Source organism: Loxodonta africana, chromosome 16 (genome assembly GCF_030014295.1).
Source record: "Loxodonta africana isolate mLoxAfr1 chromosome 16, mLoxAfr1.hap2, whole genome shotgun sequence".
In the NCBI taxonomy this organism is placed as follows: Eukaryota; Metazoa; Chordata; class Mammalia; order Proboscidea; family Elephantidae; genus Loxodonta; species Loxodonta africana.
The window spans coordinates 68,080,907-68,102,863 of NC_087357.1; the positions used below are offsets into that span (position 1 = coordinate 68,080,907).

Genomic DNA, 21,957 nt, shown 5'->3' on the forward strand with positions numbered 1-21,957 from the left:
AAGCACATACACACATAGCAAATCTGTTTTAACTTTTTATTAAAATGCTCAGGATACAGACTTTCTTTTGTAAATGACTATTTGACTTTTCCTGAAATAGGACATGTATGCACTCTGATAAAACAGAATGAAAAGTCTCAATTCCTGGGAGTTCCTGTACAAAGCTCTGATCCTTAGCCTACGGCGCAGAGCTCCTCGCAGCTGTTTGTTTCAGCTGTCTTATTATAGGAATGGTGTTCAGTGGGGCAAGAAACAGACTGGTGCTACTTGACTTTTCAATCCCTCTTTCTCCAGTGGCCAAAATAAACCACTTTCACAAAGAGCTGCCCTATCTAGAATCCATAGTGATTAGGGACAGATATGGGGGAAAACAAACAAGAAAACTAACACTGAAGCAACCATACTTCTCATGTCTCTGGATAGTGAAGTACGGCTAACCCTTAGCCAAAGGAAATATATAAAGGATGTAAGTCAACTACGGAGTTCACTCACCATCAGCTAGATTTATTCACATGAGGCTTTTAATCCCTTCCCGAACCAACAGGATAGACTTAATCCAGCTATGCCTTGCTAATAAATGAAATGCATGCTCTTCTCAGACTTTCTCATCAAGTCTCTGCATTTGGTACCTGGCAGTGAAAAAGTATGCTTTCCCAACAGGTCCAACTGAAGACTAAGAATGAGAAATTCAATTAAGAATGATTCTCATCCACAGGAGAATGTTATCCACACTTGCCTACCTTTACACCAGAGCCAGGAGTTCACTGTTAATCCTCTCAAATAAGCTCCGACATCACAATTCTCAATTTTGAAGAAATTACTTCTAGCCTTTCATTAAAGAAAAAATAAGTAGAGATATCCTCCATCTTAAGACCATCTCCTACCCTTTCATCTTTCACCCCCAGGGTGGAATACAGCTTAAGATCGTGAACATTCAGTTTCAAACAGGGCACTAGGAGAAGCGGAACGCTCTGAGAACAACCCTCACGCACGCTACCGGGGGTGCTGATGGGCGGACACCGGCTGTTCACTATCTGAAGATGAGCCACGCTGGCTCAAAACGAACAGCCCTACACAGAGGTCTTGGATTAGTGTTTGCCCCAGTTCTGGATTTGGAGAAAGGGCAATTTCACACCAAATTAAAATATATATGTGTCTGGAAAAGCTACAGATGTTAACCTTTACTTTAAACACACACACAAATAGGTAACTGATAAAGAGAACAGGTGTAAGAAAAAGACTGCATTCAGGAACAGTGCAATAAAGAGACCAAATTCTGGAAGTGGAAATTTTAAAGCCCTACTGAGTAAATCTTTCCGAGATTAAAATGTGTAACAGTACCCTATTTGAAGTCCTCTACTTAGAGAATTAAAAGCCCTCAAGCCGTTAACTTTGCTCTGTGTGACTCTCCTAGTCAGAAAAACCTCCCCCCAGAATCTGTGCAAAAGTAACTGAGACACAGCTGCAGCACGGGAAATGTGAAAGTAATCTCAACTCTTATGAAGCAAAAGTCACTTTTTATAACTGAAAATGAAAAAGGAAGGTGCTACAGACACGAATGAAATTTCACAACAGTATAAAAGTGAACACTGGCTGAAATCTGTAACTTTATAGGTAAAAACAATAAAGATAACCCACTCTATACTCAACCCCTCCTCAGTGAGCAATCACTGTACGTTCCATGATGAGGAATGACCCCTGCTCGCCACACTAGAAACCTGCTGCACCTGCAGGGCCAGGGGGCTGCCGCTTCTCTAGTTATCTGTGCACAGAGTGATGGCAGTTACTGAGACAGGGGGACTCAGGGGGGCGCCCCTCACCAACCTGCTAATTCAACAGGAGTAAGACCACCTAGCTGAGCTCTGGTCTCCAATGTGTATCTGTTCATAATTTTATGAATATCTATATGCCATTTTATTTACTAGATTAAAAAAAAAAAAAGAATAGAAAACTCTGGACCAAGTAAATTGTGAACTCAAAAAGTTAGGAGGGACACCAATTACATTAACAACACTTTCCTTAAAAAATAGAATCACTTTCTTTTTAAATCAACCACAGTGGTGAGACGTGTTTTTCTTTTCAGGTGCCCCATGATGGCATGCAGCTTTACCCAGCAAATCCTGCCAGCTTCCAAGTCCTGGGACGCTGACCTGCGCCAGCACGTGGGGCACCATTACCTCCCGACAGTGTGGAGAAGAGCACATGTCACCACTGGGCGATGAGAGAGCTGACAGACTCCTGGCTTCTCAACGCCAGACATGGTTGGAGAGCTTTCCTTGTTCTATTAGAAAAGTTCATGAGGAAGCTGTGAATAGGATCAGTCCAGAGAAGTAAAACTTGTTTATTTTCACTGTCCAAACATCAGTCAATATACTGGGAGAGCCAGCGGAAACCTTCGCCATAGCCTTGTCTCTTGAGCACACTGCACATGAACACTTCCATGGGGCGGGCGTTCAGCTCCTTCAGGGTCACGTTCCCCTAATGGAGGCAAACCAAGAAAGGGCCGTTAGCACCTCTGTGGTAGAAAAGCTCGAAAGGATGATCACTAAAATCAGTTTCTTCGTTCCTCAAATACAAGTAGGGATTAATTACGGAAACGTGGTCAAGGCCATACAGACAGATGACTTCCCCGGGCCTCACGCCTTCAGGACAGAATAAGCAGCACAGTCCTATTCCCAGACTCTTTCTCCAGGAAGAGCGTTTGCTTTCAACACTCTGACGTTCATCTAGATAGTCATGGCGGCAAATCAAGAAAGAGTCCGCTGGGACCCGTGAAACCAGCGTGCCCTTCAATAGACAAGAGAGGTCTCGGACTTTTTTAGAAATAGACATATTCCCATTTAACACGAGTATGCAGAAATATACACTGATAATGGGTTGCACTGAGGAAATTAAGGAAGATTTCATGACACAACACTCATTTAGAACAGGGGAAACTAAATGAACTAGAGGAAACATTTCTAGACAGAGGGAAGACTAAGGAATCAAGTAAAGAAGTCAGAAAGTTATCACAGATCACAGAGAAAGAAGATTTTAAAAGTGAAATATGCTAGGACCCCAAAGGGAAAAGCCTAGAAGGATTCCTGTGAAATTACAGCTAACCCGGGTTTCTCCCTCACACACCGGCCTTGCTGTAACAGACGGCTCCTCCAGCCAGAGACTAGGTTCTACTTCTGGTTTTGCCACTGACTTGCTGTGTAGACCTGAACCAATCACTCTCTTAGAGTTTGTTCATCTGAAAAATAGAGACAGCAGTCCTACCTCCCTCAGTAGGAGCACTGGGCCTGGGTCAAGTGCTTTCATTTCTACTGCTTGCAGAGTTTTACAAAATGACTACTCTTCTTCATAACCTGAATTCTCCAGTCAAATAATATTGATTTCTTGCTAAGAAGAGCTCTTTCTAGAGATTTCTCAGAATCAGATTTGAAAGGTAGTCAGAAAAAGTCTTGATTACTACAATAAATGGCCTCTTGTACCATTTCCTTCATCCTCAAATACCTGAGAATATATCTCAGTAGATAACAGAAAGAACATAATGCTGCCTTCAGAGAGCTTACAAAATACCCATAGTAAAACCCTAAACCCATGTAAACTTTTGAAAAGTACAATCCAAATATCAAAACATGAATGTTAGCACAGCAGTGAATGTCCTTTGTAACATGTCCCCGGAAGATTTTTCTCTTACCTTCCCTGTGGTCTGTCCATAAAGCCCAAATATCTCACGGAGTTTTTCTTCACTGATTGCATCTGCTCTGTCAATTTTGTTACCCAAGATAAGGATTGGCACATTGGATATTGTTTCATCAGTCATTAAAGCCTAAAGACAAGATAAAAGAGCCAAGTAAGGTATCCACAAAAGCCTACCAGATAATGAAAACAATTTTGACTTCTATTGTCTATTAGGTATCAAATGTAAAGGGAAAATCCGATAATCTGAGTGATTAACTAAAAGTGAATCCTCACATTATAATGTCCTTGACATTAGATAAAAATCTCCTACCTGCCTCAAAACAATTGTGACTCAAGGCTGTGTATATTTACAAAGCAGAACTGCCTCAACCTTAACTTTGAGCTGAACTGCTCAGCCACAGACCATCCTCAGAACAGTCCAGAAGAATGAATGCTCTGGATATAGAGCCTTGAAGAGACTACAGAACTGCCCAAGTGTTCTCTGAATGTCCAATGTGTGCAAAGCACTGAAGCACCAAAAGGGATACAAAAGGAAGGGTAAGACACAGTCCCTGACCTCAAGAGAGCCTGACTCTATATTCAGACATATGCTAACAGAGCTCAGTAAAAACACAAGGTAGGAGATGCCTGGCACAATGACTGGGAACAGAATATGAATACTAAAAAGTTTAGGGAAATATAACGTCAATGTGGGCTCAAAGAAAGTCTTAGCAAAGATGTAGAGCCTAAACTATGCTCTGAAAGAAGGGCAGGATTTGGGTAGGTAGGAAGGAGAAAGAAGAACGTAAGTAATGGCTTTGCAGTAAGAAAAGCATTTAGGAAGTCTGATGGAGTACTGTCTGGCTGGATTAAAGTATTCGTGCTGCCATGTAATGACGGAGTTAATGGGCTGGTTAAGGATGAGCCACACTGTGGTGCCAGTCTGACAAACTAGCTGCAATGTATCTCAGAGACCCCCCAGCCTAGAAGTTACTGCACAGGTACAGACAGCATTTACCTGTGATGCTCAGGTGAGAGACGATCATCTAGTCCAAGGCAGCAGCACTTAACGAATAGTGCAGGAGGCATTTTGGAGAAAGCAGTGAAGGGACATGATGTTTAAATGATACGGCGGACAAAAGGGGAGTCAAAGGTGGCAGAGTTCAAGCCTGGGAATCTAGTTCTCGCTAGCAGGAAAGCAGAGCTGAAGGACTGTACTTTGACCATCGTGAATTCCAGGAAATGTCAAACATCAAAGTAAGGAAGTCATTCACTCATTAAACACTGACAAAGTGCAACTGTGTGTCAGATGCTTTGCTAGGTGCTGGAGATTCAGACAGAAATGACACCAAGTCCCTGCCATCTAAGTTTACTGTCTGGTAGAAGACACCTACAAGAAAAGGAGTAAAGACAACAGACATTGGTAAGGTGGGGAAAGCTAACACAGACTGAAAGGTCAGGGAAGACTTCCTAGAAGTGGTCACACCTAAACTCTGAGTTCTCTTAAAGGACAGGAGAAAAAGCCAGACAAAAATAGATATTTGTGCATATTCAAGGAGGGCAAGTTGTTCTCTATATTTGAAATGTAGCTCAAGGTAGGCAATAGAGAAAATGAAGCTAAAGAAATAAACAGAGAGAAGACCATGAATGATCTTATGTGCTATGCAAGAGATTTACAGATCTTATCTGGAAAGTGACAGAGAGATTAAGTAGGGCAATGAAAAGTCTGAGACAGTTCCTTCTAGCATGGCACAGAGGTGGGGGGGGCAGGGAGTGCACACTGAAGGCAGGGAGACCAAGTGGAGACTGTGCCAACAGGTGAATAACAGGGGCCTAAAACAAAAGAGAAGAGCAGGGATGGTGTGAAGCAGAAAGAATCAGATATTAAGGAGTAAAAGAGACTTAACATCTAAGCAAAAATTAATGGAGAAGGGAAATTCAATAATCCCTTATAGTAAATGGGTAGATGGTAACTTACTGGGGGTGGAGGAGAGGGCAAATGAAAGATCCTCTCTGGGTCAGCATGAGGGTGTACAGACAGGATGCCCCAAGAATATTTAGGGGTTGATGACTGAATGGTGGGTGGGTGGGTGGGTAGGGAAGGGTTTGGCATGGGATCCACAATAATTCACAGGTCTCTGGACTGGAAGTCCAGGTAGATGGTGGGGGAAGATGAATAGTTCTCTTCTGGGAAAACAGAATTGATGGTGGAGTTGTCTAGTAGGCAGCTTTATGTATCAGGCTGAAGCTCAGGAGAGAGGTCTAGACAACAGAAATCCACTTGGGAGGTATCAGCATGTAGATGGTAGATGAAGGAATGGGCGTAGATGAGATCAGCATGGGACAAAGTACAGACCCTGAGAAATACCGACACTTAAGGGCTAAGCAGAGAACAGGTGCTTGTGAAAGAGACTGAAAAGTATCAGCCAGAAAGAGAGTACCAAAATGAAAAGTATAAAGGGGAGTTTAAAGAAAGAGGGAATGGCCAGTGGCAAGAGGTCAAGTCAGGTAAGCACTGCCCTACAGGCAATTCTATATGGAACTACAGCTGTAGATTCAAGGAACAAACAAACTTGAGACAGGTTCAAATGCAGAGGAATAGGAATGCAGAGAGATAGTAATACATATCAAAGAAAAAGGAGGAGGCATGGGGTAAAGGAGTGGGTAAGCGTAGTGCGGACGACAAAGACAACATTAGAGAAATAGTAACACCAAGAGCAAGAAAATGCAATGCTGGGAAGGAGAAACTTGAAGCAAGTCCTTGATAGTATCAAATGGTACACAGACCAAAACTGAAGGCTAAGAAGAGACTATTAAGGCCTGGCAAGCCATTCAGTGGGAGGGTGGTTAGGCACAACCGAAGAACGTAGATGCAAAAACGTAAAGAACTCTAATACTGCTTTTATGGTTTCACTATGCCAGCACCACATAAAGAGTGACCATACATGATACGTGAACAGGAGTGCTACTAACTATGCTGGGACTACAGGCATAAACCGGAGATTGTTCTGCAGAACTAGGACATACAGTCACCCTCTGTTGTAAACAACATAGTTAACTGACTCAAGTTCAAGCTGAGCTTCCTCAGGACATTGAAAAGCAATGACTTAGATTTTGTTGTTGTTGTTGTTGAGATTACACACAGCAAAACATGCTCCAATTCAGCAGTTTCTACATGTACAATTCAGTGACACTGCTTACATTCTTGAAGGTGTGCAACCATTCTCATCCTCCTTTTCTAAGTTTTTCTCCCTCATTAACATGAACTCACTGCCCCCTAAGATTCCCACCTTTTGAGCTGCTGTTGTCAGTTTGATCCCATATAGACAGTTCTTAAAACAGCATAATGCTCGAGACAGACATTTCAACGTCTTAGATTTTTAAACACTTTCTTCCTACAACTAGGACTTTCACCAAATGTCAACTGGGTGATTAAGTATTGGCACTACTCAGCCGTATTCCTTAAAAGAAAGAGAAGCCAGGAAAAGGAAAAAAAATAAACGTACATTAAGCTCAACTTTGGATTCCATGAGACGAGAGTGATCTGCACAATCCACCAGAAAGACAATTCCATTAATTGCTGGAAGGTAATTTTTCCAAACCCGACGTGCTAAAAAACAAAGTTTGTAGTTGCATCAATTTAAAACGTGTGTGTGAAAGAAAAACCAGACTTACTGGCCTGACAGAGACTGGAGAAACCCCAAGAGTACGGCCCCCTCACTCACTTTTAGCTCAGTAATGAAGTCACTCCTGAGGTTCACTCTTCAGCTGAAGATTAGATAGGCCCATAAAACAAAACAAGACTAAAGGGACACACCAACCCAGTGGGGAGGACTAGAAGGCAGGAGGGGACAATAAAGCTGGTTAATAGGGAACCCAAGGTCAAGAAGGGAGAGTTCTGACATGTCGTGGGGTTGGTAGCCAATGTCACAAAAAAAATATGTGTACCAATTGTTTAATGAGAAACTGGTTTGTTCCATAAACCTTCATCTAAAGTACAATTTAAAAAAATGTGTATGTGTATACATATAAAATGAATAGCCTAATGGTCTATAAAATGGGCAAATACTGGCCAAGTTTCAACAGCATTAGATTGCATATGGATTCTCCAAGTCCTAGCCAGTATTAAGGTAGAACCCACCCAAAACCAGTGCCGTCGGGTCGATTCCGACTCATAGCAACCCCATAGGACAGAGGGTGCCAACTGATGGCCCATGAGCTGAGTCTGTTTTTTTTTTTTTTAATATGAAAATTAGAACTTCTGCCTTCCTTGAAAAACTGCAACATTTGACAATTCCATGCCTATATACCCACATGCCAGTAATCAGCTGGAACTGAGTGACGCTGTCCCTTTAGATGAGATCTGAGTTTTTCCATTTGCCCAAATTTCCACCACCCTCTACTGTCTTAAATGCAGTCAGTGTCACTCATTTAAATGACCTGTCTCACCCTGAGCCATTTTAACTTGCAATCCCTGTGTTAGAACATCAGGATGCAAAATGCTGTCCCTGTAACTTTAGTCCGGAGTTAGTTTCTAACCACCAGTGTGTGGGTGTGCTGACACACTCACTCCTTCAGCCCTCAGGGCACCGGGCCAGACAGGTGGTTGAAGCCTCCAGGCCAGCCACCTCAGCTTCCTGTATTTTACCCAATGTGCCCTATAAATGTTATTTTTAAATATGTGACATGAAATGATAAAGGCTGGGAAGCAATGCTTTAACCATATTGTTATTTCTAAGTCATTCATTTTTAATTCTCTCAATGGGATGAATAAGAAAGCATCTCTACACTAAACAATTCATGGTCACCTCTGAAACGTACAACTGGAGAGGAAAGGCTGGGAGAACTTTTCCTTTTCGTAATTCTATACTGACTGAATTTGCTACAGTTAGCCTGTACTGCTTTTATAAATTTTTTAAGTTATAGAAGTAAAAAACAAAATTTTGAGATCTACAGCATTTTAGTAACTTCTGTAAAATGGTGGCTAGGTTGTTATGAAAGTGTTTCTGTTAAGTAAGTTTTCCTAGGTCAAAAAAACAAAACTATATACATCGACATACTTCCCTTCTACTCTAACAAAGCCTGAAGCTAAATTTATCACACCAAACAATTGACAATTCCCAGTTCAGATATCCAAAAACATTTACTCATTCTGCATTCCCCAGTTGGTCTCAATTCAGCTTATCCATGTTTTGTCTTGCTCGGAATTTAAATTTGTAAGTAGTCACAAATCCTTTAGGGAGACAAAAAGACATACATCCCTTCCCACCAAATGAAAATAACACAAACACATACTAGAAAAAGACAAGATCACTGATAATTAACTCCACCAAAACACACCCACTGTTAATATTCTAGTGTATTTTCTTCTAATCTTTTCTGTACAGATATTTTATGTGATTGTGATCATACTTCATATATAATTTTTCAAGATATAAATATTAAGTGAATAAAATAAATCCAATATGTCAAGGAAATCACTGATTATAAACTAGAAATTGCCAATATTCTATTTTTAAATGTACTATATTAGATTCAACCTAATATAATGCTCCAAAAATAGGCTTCTTAACAACAAATGAACAAACCTGACGGAATCCCAACAGTTTATTTTCCTACCTTCCTAGAATATTTATTCCCACACTGTGATGGTAAAAATTGTATGTCAGCTTGGCTGGGCCATGATTCTCAGTGTTTATATGTGATCACTTCCATGATGGAATCTGCTGTGAGTAGCCAATCAGCTGAAAGGGAGTTTCTTTGGGAGTGTGGCCTGCATCCTAATATAAGCAGACATTCTGGCCTTTTTTGCTCACTCTGGATCCTGCAGCTGCCTCCTGTTTGTCTGACCTCCGGTTCTTGGGGCTTGCGGTATCAGCTTATCTCCCAATCTTGGGATTCGTCAATCTTCACAGCCTGTGAAAGGAAGCCCTATTCTCCGACCTGCCGATCTTGGGTTCACCAGCCTCTGCAGCTACATCAATCCAGAGAAGCCTCCATCCTGATGCACGGGCCTGGGATGTTCCAGCCTCTACAATCACGTGAGCTGTTTCCTTGATATAAATTTCTCTCTATATATATTTATTCACTTTACTGGTTTTGCTTCTCTAAAGAACACAGCCTAAGACACATACATGCCTTAAATATTTTACTCCTAAGCCTAGAGTCTTGCCAAATGTAAACTGAGTGTCATCAGGTAAAGATGTCCCATTCTGAATATCTCTAAAACGTATACACTACGTCTGAACAAGACACTGATAGAAATCTGGGAACAATATGGACACAGCCTGAGTAAGGCAAAAAACGCTTATGACGAGAGTAAGGAGGTGAAAGAAAATGTTCCACCAACTGCCCCAAATGGGCAGAGTACACAAAATATCAAATTACATCAGAGTAGTCACAAGGAAAGGACACAAAGTTGCTATCTTACATACTCCCACTCCGCTGAATAAAGGATACTAAAGAGATATTATGCTAACTAATAACTAGATAATGCTGATGAAGAGGAAAAAATGCTATAAAGGACACTGGAACAATTGACAAAAAATGTGTATACACTATAGGGTAGATAAAAGAAAAACTTCCTGAATTTGATAATTACTATGATTATATATGGGGAAATTCTTGTTCACAGGAAACACACAAGAATGTATTAAGGACATGATGTACTCAGAAATGGTTCAGAAAAAATAAATGTGAATCTGTACCATATATATGTATACACATATATATATAATAGCTGCCGTCGAGTTGACTCCAACTGATGGTGACCCCATGTGTACAGAGCAGAACCGCTCAGGGGATTTTCAAGGCTGTGACTTTCCAGAACCAGATCACCAGGCCTATCTTCCGAGGCACCTCTGGGTGGGTTCAAATCTACAACCTTTTGGCTAGTAATCAAGCGCTCAACCATTTGTGCCACCCAAAAGCCCCCATATAGGGAAAGAAAAACTAATAAATTTGGGTTAAGGACATAGGGGAGTAAAGTTCGCTGTTTTATTTTTGCAACCTCTGACATGTCTGAAATTACTTACAAGTAACAAGTGAATTAAACAACTTTGTTGAAGTAATGAGAAAGTTATCTAGAATGAAAGTGACTAAAGGGGAGCACAAAACCAACCCTACGCCAATGCCATCCTTCCACTCAACTGTCTCTTACCTTGCTCGTGCCCACCGAGATCAAAAGTCGTAAAAGTCATTCCAGCAATTGTCAGTTCTTCTGATGCTGAAAAATTGTCAAGAAAGAGGAAAGAAATAAACTTCTCAATTCAACAAAGGTCTAGCTACCAGTACTGTAAGCAAATATCAATATAAAAACTTAATGAAACTTTCACTTGTAAAGAAAAGGGTACATAAGTGAAAACATTCTTAAATTATTCTAAAAAGCCAGGAATTTCTCCTCCTCCAAGGTGTCTGCTGCTCCTTAGCAGGAGGTTTTGGAGACGTGTCCTTTACAGGACTAATGAGAACAGAGAGTGACCAAATTCCAGAGGTTTAGATAGATGACTGTGTGACCCAAGGATGTCCGACGTGGAACTCTTCCAAGTGAGCTGTCTTTTGGGACATGAGCTAATAAGAGAATTGCATCAACTGGGGACTCATCCCCCGAACCTGAGAAAGACTTTCAAATATCAAAAGATCTGCTGGCATTTGCAAACCTACTTGGATGCAGTGTTGGAACATGCTGGCCCAGTCTATCGTCTTTGAGCATGTGTAGAAGAGTGGTTTTGCCTGCATTATCCAAACCCAAGAATACAAGTTTTCCAGATTTCTTGTACAGCCCTAAAAAAGAAATAAATTTAAATGTAATTTAGCTCTCTATATACCAGAGGCTGCTTGTATTTAAACTGTTTGAAGACATGCAAAAAGTTTTAACCTATGATATATTTCAAAAAAATGGCTTTACCTAGGAACTGGAGCACACTGCTGAAGCCATTGTAGATCCACTCAAAGATGAAAGACATTATTAATGCTTACTACCTGTATAAAATATGAAAGCACCAAACATTAACCTTCTGAATGCCAGCACAGTTTTGGAGAGGTTAACTCTCATCCCCTGGCTCTGATGCATATTTACAGTCCCAGGTTTTCTGACATAAGAAAGCCAAGTAAAGACACTGATGATTTCCCTTCCCTCCTGAGACTGAAGAATTTTTTACCCTGGTGGGAACCCTCCCCGGTCCTCAGATCCGTAAAAACACTGGTTTTCTAATCTTCTTCAATAATCTATTATACTCAAAGGACTAGAAGTTAAAGATACACTTTCCTCATTTACTGCATGATGCACTCTCCCAGGCAGCCGTCTATTCACATTGCCCAGACAGACCACTGCCATCCACCAATTAGCAATACCTCGAGGAAATTATGAGTCTCATCAATAATCTGAATCCAAATGTCACACAGATGCACTAAGTAGAAAATAATTAAAATCATATTAACCTACCCTTGTAAACAGCTCTAAAACATAGTCACCAAAGTTCTACTGGCTGGCACAATTTGCCCTGCTTTATTTACCCATGGTATCTCTTCTTAAATAATATTTGTTTAGAAACAAATCACCAACTTCACGTGGAAGGGAAAGAGACCCCGGATAAGTAAAGCATTAGTGAAAACGAAGAACAGAGTGGGAGGCCTCACTCCACCTGATTTTAGAACCTATTATACCGCCACAGTAGTCGAAACAGCCTGGTACTGATACAACAGATATGTAGACCAACGGAACAGAATTGAGAATCGAGACATAAATTCATCCACTTATGCGCAGCTGATATTTGACAAAGGCCCAAAGTCAGTTAAATGGGGAAAAGACAGTCTCTTTAACAAATGGTGCTGGCATACCTGGATATCCATCTGCAAAAAAATGAAACAAGACCCATACCTCACACCATGCACAAAAACTAACTTAAAATGGATCAAAGACCTAAATATAAAATTTAAAACAATAAAGATCATGGAAGAAAAAACAGGGACAATGCTAGGAGCCCTAATACATGGCATAAACAGAATACAAAACATAACTAACAATGCACAAACACCAGGAGAGAAACTAGATAACTGGGAGCTCCTAAAAATCAAATACTTATGCTCATCCAAAGACTTCACCAAAAGAGTGAAAAGACAACCTACAGACTTGGAAAAAATTTTCAGGTACAACATATCAGATCAATTCTCAACAACAAAAAGACAGATAACTCAATTTAAAAATGGGTAAAGGATATGAACAGGCACTTCACCAAAGAAGACATTCAGTCAGCTAACACGCACATGAGGAAATCCTCACAATCACTAGCCCTTAGAGAAATGCAAATCACAACTACAATGAAATACCATTTCACCCCAACAAGGCTAGCATTAATCAAAAAAACACATAATAATAAATGTTGGAGAGCTTATGAAGAGGCTGGAACACTTATACACTGCTGGTGGGAATGTAAAATGGTACAACACTTTGGAAATTGATTCAGCGCTTCCTTAAAAAGCTAGAAACAGAACTACCATAAAACCAAAAAAAAACAAACCCAGTGGCATCGAGTCGATTCCGACTCATAACGACCCTATAGGACAGAGTAGAACTGCACCCACAGAGTTTCCAAGGAGCGCCTGGAACTGGCAACCCTTTGGTTAGCAGCCGTAGCACTTAACCACTACACCACCAGGGTTCCTAGAACTACCATACAATCCAGCAATCCCACTCTTTGGAACAGATCCTAGAGAAGTAAGAGTCGTTACATGAATAGATACACACACACCCATGTTCACTGCAGCGCTGTTCATGATAGCAAAAAGATGGAAGACAACCTGGGTGCCCATCAACAGATGAATGGATAAACAAATTATGGTATATTCACACAATGGGGAAACCCTGGTGGCGTAGTGGTTAAGTGCTACAGCTGCTAACCAAAGGGTCGGCAGATCGAATCCGCCAGGCGCTCCTTGGAAACTCTATGGGGCAGCTCTACCCTGTTCTATAGGGTCCCTATGAGTCTGAATCGACTCAATGGCACTGGGTTTGGTTTTCACACAATGGAATACTACACAACGTTAAAGAACAATGATGAATCTGCGAAATATTTCATAACATGGATGAATCTGGAAGGCATGATGCTGAGGGAAATTAGTCGCAAAAGGGCAAATATTGTATGAGACCACAATTATAAAAACTCAAGAAAAGGTTTAAACATAGAAAAAAACATTCTTTGATGATTACAAAGGTGAGCAGGGAGAGAGAGGGGTATTCGCTAACTAGATAGTAGACAAGAACACCTAGGTGAAGGGAAGGACAACACAAAATTCAGGGGAAGTCAGCATTATTGGACTAAACAAAAAGCTAGGAAGCTTCCTGAATACAACCAAACACTTTGAGGGACAGAGTAGCTGGGGCAGGGGTCTGGGGACCATGGTTTCAGGAGACATCTAGGTCAATTGCCGTAACAAAGTTTATTAAGAAAATGTTCTGCATCCCACTTTGGTGAGTGGCATCTGGGGTCTTAAAAGCTAGTGAGCAGCCATCTAAGATGCATTCATTGGTCCCAACCCACCTGGAGCAAAGGAGAATGAAGAACACCAAAGACATAAGGAAAATATAAGCCCAAGAGACAGAAAGGGCCACATAAACCAGAGACTCCATCAGCCTGAGACCTGAAGAACTAGATGGTGCCCAGCTACCACCACCGACCGCCCTGACATGGAACACAACAGAGAGTCCCTGACCGAGCAGGAGAAAAGTGGGGTGCACACCTCAAATTCTCGTAAAAAGACCAGACTTAATGCTCTGAGACTGGAGGAACCCCAGAAGACACGGCCCTCGAACTCTCTGTTAACCCAGAACTAAAACCATCCCCGAAGCCAACTTCTTCAGACAAATAGTAGATTGGATTATAAGACATAAAATGACACTCGTGAAGAGTGTGTGCTTCTTAGTTCAAGTAGATACACGCAACTAAAAGGGCAGTTCCTGTCCGGAGGCGAGATGAGAAGGCAGAAATGGACAGGAGCTGGTTGAATGGACACAGTAAATCCAGGGTAGAAAGGAGGAGTGTGCTGACACAGGGATATCAACTAGGGTTACATAACAAAGTGTGTATACATTTTTGTATGAGAAACTAACTTTAGCTGTAAACTTTCACTTAAAGCACAGTAAAATAAATATTTGTTTAACCCTTTTTGCAGATAGGAGCCCTGGTGGCGCAATAGTTTGAATCCACTGGCCATTCCTTGGAAACTCTGTGGGGCAGTTCTAGCCTATGCTATAGGGTTGCTATGAGTCAGAATCAACTCAACGGGTTTGGTTTTTTTTTTTTTTTTGCAGATACGTATCTCTATCTATAAAAAGAGATAACAATCACTATTTTAGAGAACCATAAAGAGGTAAGAGAATCTTTTCATAATATGAGTATTCAAGCACTAATACATTTTACAAATACATATTTTCTTGAAATAAGAATTCTTGTTCAGGACATAGTAGTAGGTTCCTAGCTAATAATTAAATATATAACTTAATCAGAACTGATATTACCACTTTTCCTACTATTTCCTATAGGCCTAGACAAAACAAAAGACCCAAGGCTATTATTAAAGACCTACACATTGGTAATAAGCAAGAAGACCTCTGAATGAAGTTAAGAGAGAAGGTTCTAGGGACATTGGTGGGTCTATTTTTTGTGTTTCTCAGAGTCAGCATTTCCTTGCCACACTGATTTTCTGCCTCAATGTCTCAGATACAACAGGCGCAAAAAAAAGATGCAACCCTTCACTCCTCTCCATCAGCAGGAACATTTGAATACAAGTTTTTATACCAGATGTGACTAGCTGTCATCAAACAAAACTTTCATGGACAGTGATCTATAAAAAGGACTATCCACAAAAACCCACCTACAGTCTTCACTGAAAGAATACTAAATCAAAAAACTGAAAAATGGAGGCAGTATGTTAATTTTCTTTTTCACCCAATTACCAAGATTTCATTGGGCCTGCAGTCTGATCTATAAACTTTAGGGCCTGTTTAATGTTTATTTTCCATGGCTCTTATCATGGAGGGCCAAATGAGGCTAGGGAGTTTTGAGTGGAGGTGGAAACTGAAGGCAAAAGCTAAAATGAAAAGGTATTAAATTTATTTTATTTTATTGCCCTTTTTAGTAACATCAAACTATACCTGGCAGGAAAAAAAGGGGAAAGGGGGTAAATCTAAATGCTAATGCATGCTAAACAACAGTTTTGTCTGGGACCTCAGTGTGCTCTTTAAGAAGTCCGATAACTAATGTTCCTGCACTTATGTTCCCACCTACTATAAAACCCATTGCCGTCAAGTCAATTCCAACTTACAGCAACCCTACAGGACAGAACAGAACTGCCCCATAGAATTTCCAAGGACCACCTGGTGGATCTGAACCGCTGACCTCTTGGTTAACAGCTGTAGCACTTAACCACCATGCCACCAGGGTATCCATTTACATAAGTAAAAAAAAAAACAATATGCCTTTCCTCTACAAGGCCCTCAAACCAGCCATCCTTCCACATTTTTCTCAGTCTATCGCTTGAAGAAGCACGCTCACCTTTAAAAAGCACCTCTCATTAAAGTCATTCCCACTCTGATCACTCCTTTACAACTCCTTTACGTAGTCATTTGTACTACATGGTTTTGTAGTCAATGCTTTATAGACTCTTTGCAAAACTTTACTACATCATCTTAGACGTATGTTTTGTATCTTCTCAACTAGCTGAAGTCTGTGCAGGTGACAAGAGGAAAAACCCACAATGATAAAGGATTTTCAATGCTAACCAAGCTACCTTGATTTTCCAATTTATTTTCCTTTGACATTCCTGCTTTAAAAACCCATTATTCCCTCCAAAACAATCTATGGAGAGTGCTTGAAGAAACTCTTCAGATGATGCTAAAAATAATAAAAACCCTTAAGGGACCCAAAGGGCTGGGTTGTACTGCTACCCAAAGTTAAGGAAATGGCCTTAAGGCTCCTCCACCCTTGAGATCTTATGATTTGCACCACCTCATCGGCAGTGTTTTAGTTTATACAGTGGCTGCACATTCATCTTATTTCATCTTCACACCAACTACACCAGGCAGGGATCCTTGACCTCGCTTAACAGAAGAGGATAATGACATTCCTAGGTGAGCTGACTTGTCTGAGACTGCCCAGCTAAAAAAGCAACAGTGTCAAGATTAAACCTTCTTCTTTTAAATACCAAAGCCAAAGTTTTTCCTATTAATAGCACAGAAAATTCAAATCCAAAACACAAAATTCCTTAAAGAAAGAAAACTAAAAGTTCCTTGTCAGCAACTACACAGATTACAAGCCTCCGAAACAAACAAAAAAAGCAAATCAAACCCATTGCCGTCCAGTCAATTCTGACTCATAGCGACCAATCTTCCTTACAACTCATCTCAGCTTTTGGATGGTACTTTACTATTTAATAACATTCTACTGACTTCCTGTTCTTGATGCACTCCACCACCTTATGCACCTTAGGGTACACTAAAATACAAGGGCTTGAAACTACCAACAAACACACTGCTCGTGTAAGCCAAATCAAAACTACCAACACACTGCTCGTGTAAGCCAAATCAAAACTACCAACAAACACACTGCTCGTGTAAGCCAAATCAAAACGTGCAAAGCTCAGGACTAATAGATTCAAACAAACAGAAAAGAGGAGCATCAGGCTGACCATTAGCCAATAAAAAAAACCTCAGGAAAGGCTACCCTTCTATTTATGCGCTATTTCTTGTATCTACTCAGAGCAGCTTTGGGACCCCATTCCAGGACAGATTTGGGATAGTATGCAGCTGCCTTTTGGCTATAAAAAACTCTGTTTAGCTGGAGTAAATGTCAAAGGTCATCCCCACTGCAAATGCCACAACCTAAGCAGGTGGACTCAAGGTAAAGGAGAAAAGAGCAAGGGAAAATGTTAACGGAGGATTTAGCGCCAACCCTAAGAAGTTGCTCCCGACCCCTCTCGGCGACAATCGGGAAGGAAACACTAGCCTATACAAAACGCTACTTAGGGAAATTTTCCACGCACGAAGAAGAGAGGCAAGAAAGAGAGGAGTGAAAGGAGAAAATATGGGCTTCGACCCAGAGCACCAGAGAATACCAGGGCTGAAGTCGGGAGAGCCCTAGACCAGGAGCCAAGAGACCTGGTTGGAGCGCTCACACTTGCTAGCTGCCGGGCCTTGGCCAGTTCACTCTGCCTCGACCAGCCTCAGCCCCCGAGACTGTAAAACGAGAATAGTCACGGACTCCCCCCGCCCCGCCTCACCGAGGGCTGTGAAGGCTCATCCGAGACAGGGGACACGAAGCCGCCTCGTTAACCAAGCGCCCCTGGGCCGGCAGTCCCAAGACCCCGAGCGCAATACAGGTCTGCCCGATACCCCTCACGGCGGGCAGGGGACGAGGCCGACAGGGCCAAGTCGGCCCGTCCCCGCCCAGAACCAGCCCCGCGGCCCCACAGAACCGCCTGCGTGTCACTTCCCCCCCACAGCTCTGCCTGGGCCGGCCTCCACCCTGGCCCTCGCCGCCGTCCGCCCCAACCCCTCCGGCCTCGACTTCCTCCCCCGCCGCGTCCTCGTGACTCACGGCCCGAGGGGCTGCTCCGGCGTCGACCGGCCACTTCGACCCTGCCTCAGAGCACACAGAACGGCAATAACCCGGACCGCCAGCTACTTGCCGGATGTACGTAATAGCCCCTCCCCCGAGACTTCCGGGAGCGTGCTTACTCCCGCCCTTCGCTAGCGTCACGGCGCTGTGCAACTCGGTGCCGCCCTACCACAGACTCGGGCTGCGAAGGGGCGGGCCTAAGGCGTGACGAGGCGGGCGCGAGGGTGAGCCTTGGGTTGGCCCCGCCTCCTCCTGTACGCACGAAACGTGGCAAAGCCGGGGCCCGGAGGGTAGGGCCGTGATCCTGGCGCGCTTCCTTTGCCTTAGATGCTCGAGGATCACGAGTTCAAATTCAGCTGCGCTCCCAGACGCACGGGGAAAATCAGAAGTGGTGACGTTTGAGCTAGACCTTAGGTGGATCCCACCAGCCTTTCGCTTTGTCACATTTTCCCTGTGATAGCCTATTTTTCTGAGTAACAGCGATGTTTATGCCCCAGGTAGTGCACTGAATACTTCACATGCCTCGTCCATTTAACCCTCCTTGCAGTGCGGTGGCGTAGTGGTTAAGAGATATGGCTGCTAGCCAAAGGGTTAGAGGTTCGAATCCACCAGGCGCTCCTTGGAAACTCTATGGGGGCAATCTTACTCTGTCCTATAGGGTCGCTATGAGTCAATGAGTCCGAATTGACTCGACGGAAGTGGGTTTTTACAGTCCCTGGAAGGACCAGTCCTTGTAGAAAGTAAGGTAGAGGGTCAGCGAAAAAGAGGAAGACCTTCAAGGAGATGGATTGACACAGTGGCTGCAACAGTGGGCTCAAGCACAACAACGATTGTGAGGACGGCTCAGGACCGGCCAGAGTTTCCTTCTGTTGTACATAGGGTGGCTCTGAGTCGGAAGAGACTCAGCGACTCGTGATAACAACAACACAGTCCTACGAGGAGCCCTGGTGGTGCAGTAGTTGAGAGGTATGGCTGTTAATCAAAAGGCCAGTCGCTGGAATCCACAGCAGCTCCCTGGAAACCCTCGGGGCAGTTCTACTTTGTCTTGTGGGGTCACTATGACTTGGAATGACTCGACGGCAACGGCTTTTTTTTTTTTTTTTTTTTCGGTCCTATGAAACAGATACTATTATTATTATTGTTTTACACATGAAAGAGCTGAAGTTCAGAATAGTTTACTAACCAAGGCCAAGGCTATAGAGCTAGGAAGTGGCAAAGCAAAACGATGGCCCCACTATACTGTACTTTACATGCATTTTCTTAGTTAACCCTGAGGACAGCTCTATGAAGTTGGTATTATTATTACTCCCATTTTACAGACAAGAATGGGAAGATGAATGATGTTTTTGGATAGAAAAACTCTATCATAAAGCTCTCAATTCTCCCTAAGTAAAATTGTAAGTTTAACAACATAAATTTAACATAACAAAATTATAAATGTAAAATAATAAATCCCAACAAAAGTACTAATAGGACTAATAAGTCGTGTGTGTTTTTGAAATTATTCTATTTGTGCTAAAATTCATATGAAAATATAAACAAGAATATCCAGGGAATAAGTTCTGAAAAAGAAGAGTAAGGAGGAGGGAGTTAGCACTATCAGGTATTAAAACCTTATCAAACCAAAACCCAAACCCAAACCTGTTGCTGTTGAGTCAGTTCATACCCAGAGACCCTATAAGGACAGGGCAGAATTGCCCCATAGGGCTTCCAAGGCTGTAAATCTTTATGGAAGCAGACTGCCTCATCTTTCTCCAGCTAAGCGGTTGGTGGGTTCGAGCCGCCAACCGTCTGGTTAGCAACCAAGCACTTAACCACTATGCTACCAGCACTCCTTAAAATATATTATAGAGCCTCAGCAATTAAAACAGTTAGGTACCAGTGCAAGAAAAGTCACACAACCCAATGGAAGAGAACAAAGTCCAGAAATAGTTCCAACTACACGCAGAAATTTAATATACAATAAAAGTGGCACCTGGCAACTCCAGCAATAATTAGAGGGGGCTCAATGGTTGAGCTCACACCACCACCACCCCCTAGCCATCCTCTACCTCCCACCTTCATCCTGTGTGTTTTTGGAACTTAGTTTGAATCCTGCCCAGGCACTTAAAGGGGTCAGGCCCTATCTGAGACTTCTCACCGACCTTGGCTAAACCGGAGAAGCTGTGCTTATAGATATTTCTGTTTTGGAGGTGAGTCATCCACTGAGAGAGAGGTCTGTAGAGGTGTGTGGAGAGTCGAGAGAGCTATTTTGGAGAAAGGAGTGAGGTAATGGAGAAATGTACTAAGATAGCTACACCATTGTCTTAGGGTTCTCTGGAGAAACAGAACCAGCAAGACATGACATAGATACAGAAAGAGAGAAATTTACTGCAAGGGACTGACTCATGAAACTGTGGGGTCTTGTAAAATCTGTAGGTCAAGTGATAGGCTAGAGACGTCTGTTGGCTCAAGGGATTGTGGTGAGCTGGTAAATCCAAAATCTGTTATTCTGATGGCAGGCTGGACACTTCTGCTGGCTTGTATTCTAAGATTTTTCGGTCAGGTGACGGGAAGAGTGCAGAGTCAGGAGACAGAAGGAGTCCTACCAAATAATCTGTTTATAGTCTGAAGGCAGACCACACCTAAGGAAACTCCCCTTTCAACTGGTTGATTATTTACATTAGATTACGTCATGGAACGTGATTGCATTATACTGCATCATGTCACATTATGGAACAGCAACTGGCTTAGTATTTGATCAACCCACTGGGAAACAGCTTCGCCAAATCGATGTGTAAAATTAACCACCACAACCACACCTGCTAATCTTAGAGGGACTAACAGGATTAAAAGAGGAAGCTGTTCATCGTCCAACATTAAAACTGTCTCCCAGCCCCAGATCACACTGTCTGTCCTACCCATTTAATATGTTTTAAATCTAGTAATTATGTTATGACTAGCACAATTACATGACTCTAATCTTTTTAAATGTTTTTGTTAAATGCACTAATTTGGTAAATGTAAACAAAAATATTTAAATGTAAACATTTAAAATATTTAAAATGTTCCATGATTTTTGTGACCCTGCTTTGGCATGTCTTCAATTCGACAAGTATCAGGCATCTCAAGAAATGAAAGTATCCTAGCCCTCTCTGACCTGGGAAAGGCCCAGCCTGAGAAAACTGAGGATGCCAACCCTTTCCTGTGCCCTGTGACTGTCTTCACTTGCTCCCACATCAGGCCTAGATACCAGCAAAGGGGCTCTCTACACACACTGTTGCTTTCTACCATTTCCCATCCATCAGAAAGGGACCTTGGGATTGTTCAGGCCAAAGTTCTCATTGACAGTCAGCAGCTGCCGGGGAGTGAAGGGGTATGGAGGAGCCAGCCACACAAGGCCACACAAAGGGACAGGACAGAGCCAGGACTCCAATCCCAATCATTTCACCCAAAGCCTAAGCCACTCTTCTGCCCAGGACTTTCCTGTTCTCTTACTGTACCTTGGTCTGACCTACTTCCACCTCCTCTGGAAAGCCCCCTTACCTCTCACACCCAAGTAAGCAGGAGGGGAGGAGCTCCTTGGTTGGATCTCCTTGGATTACCCTTGGGTATAGTCATAGTACCACCTCACCAAGTTTGAGTATTACCTGAGACAGTGTTTGTGAAGCACCAAATACAGGGCCTAGCACACAGT

The 21,957-nt window shown here is 42.4% G+C and overlaps 1 protein-coding gene across 1 annotated transcript; it reads right to left on the reverse strand.

The window, feature by feature from the left end:
* Window positions 1-22: 22 nt before the first annotated feature.
* On the reverse strand, window positions 23-18,388 carry SAR1A (secretion associated Ras related GTPase 1A). Its single transcript, XM_003409310.4, has 7 exons — window positions 18,261-18,388; window positions 11,576-11,649; window positions 11,332-11,451; window positions 10,829-10,894; window positions 7,176-7,279; window positions 3,686-3,817; window positions 23-2,478 (listed from the first exon to the last, which is right to left on the reverse strand). Exons 2-7 carry the CDS (start codon window positions 11,631-11,633, stop codon window positions 2,362-2,364), a joined length of 597 nt encoding a protein of 198 aa, XP_003409358.1. The 5' UTR covers window positions 11,634-11,649; window positions 18,261-18,388; the 3' UTR covers window positions 23-2,361.
* Between the last annotated feature and the right edge of the window lie 3,569 nt (window positions 18,389-21,957).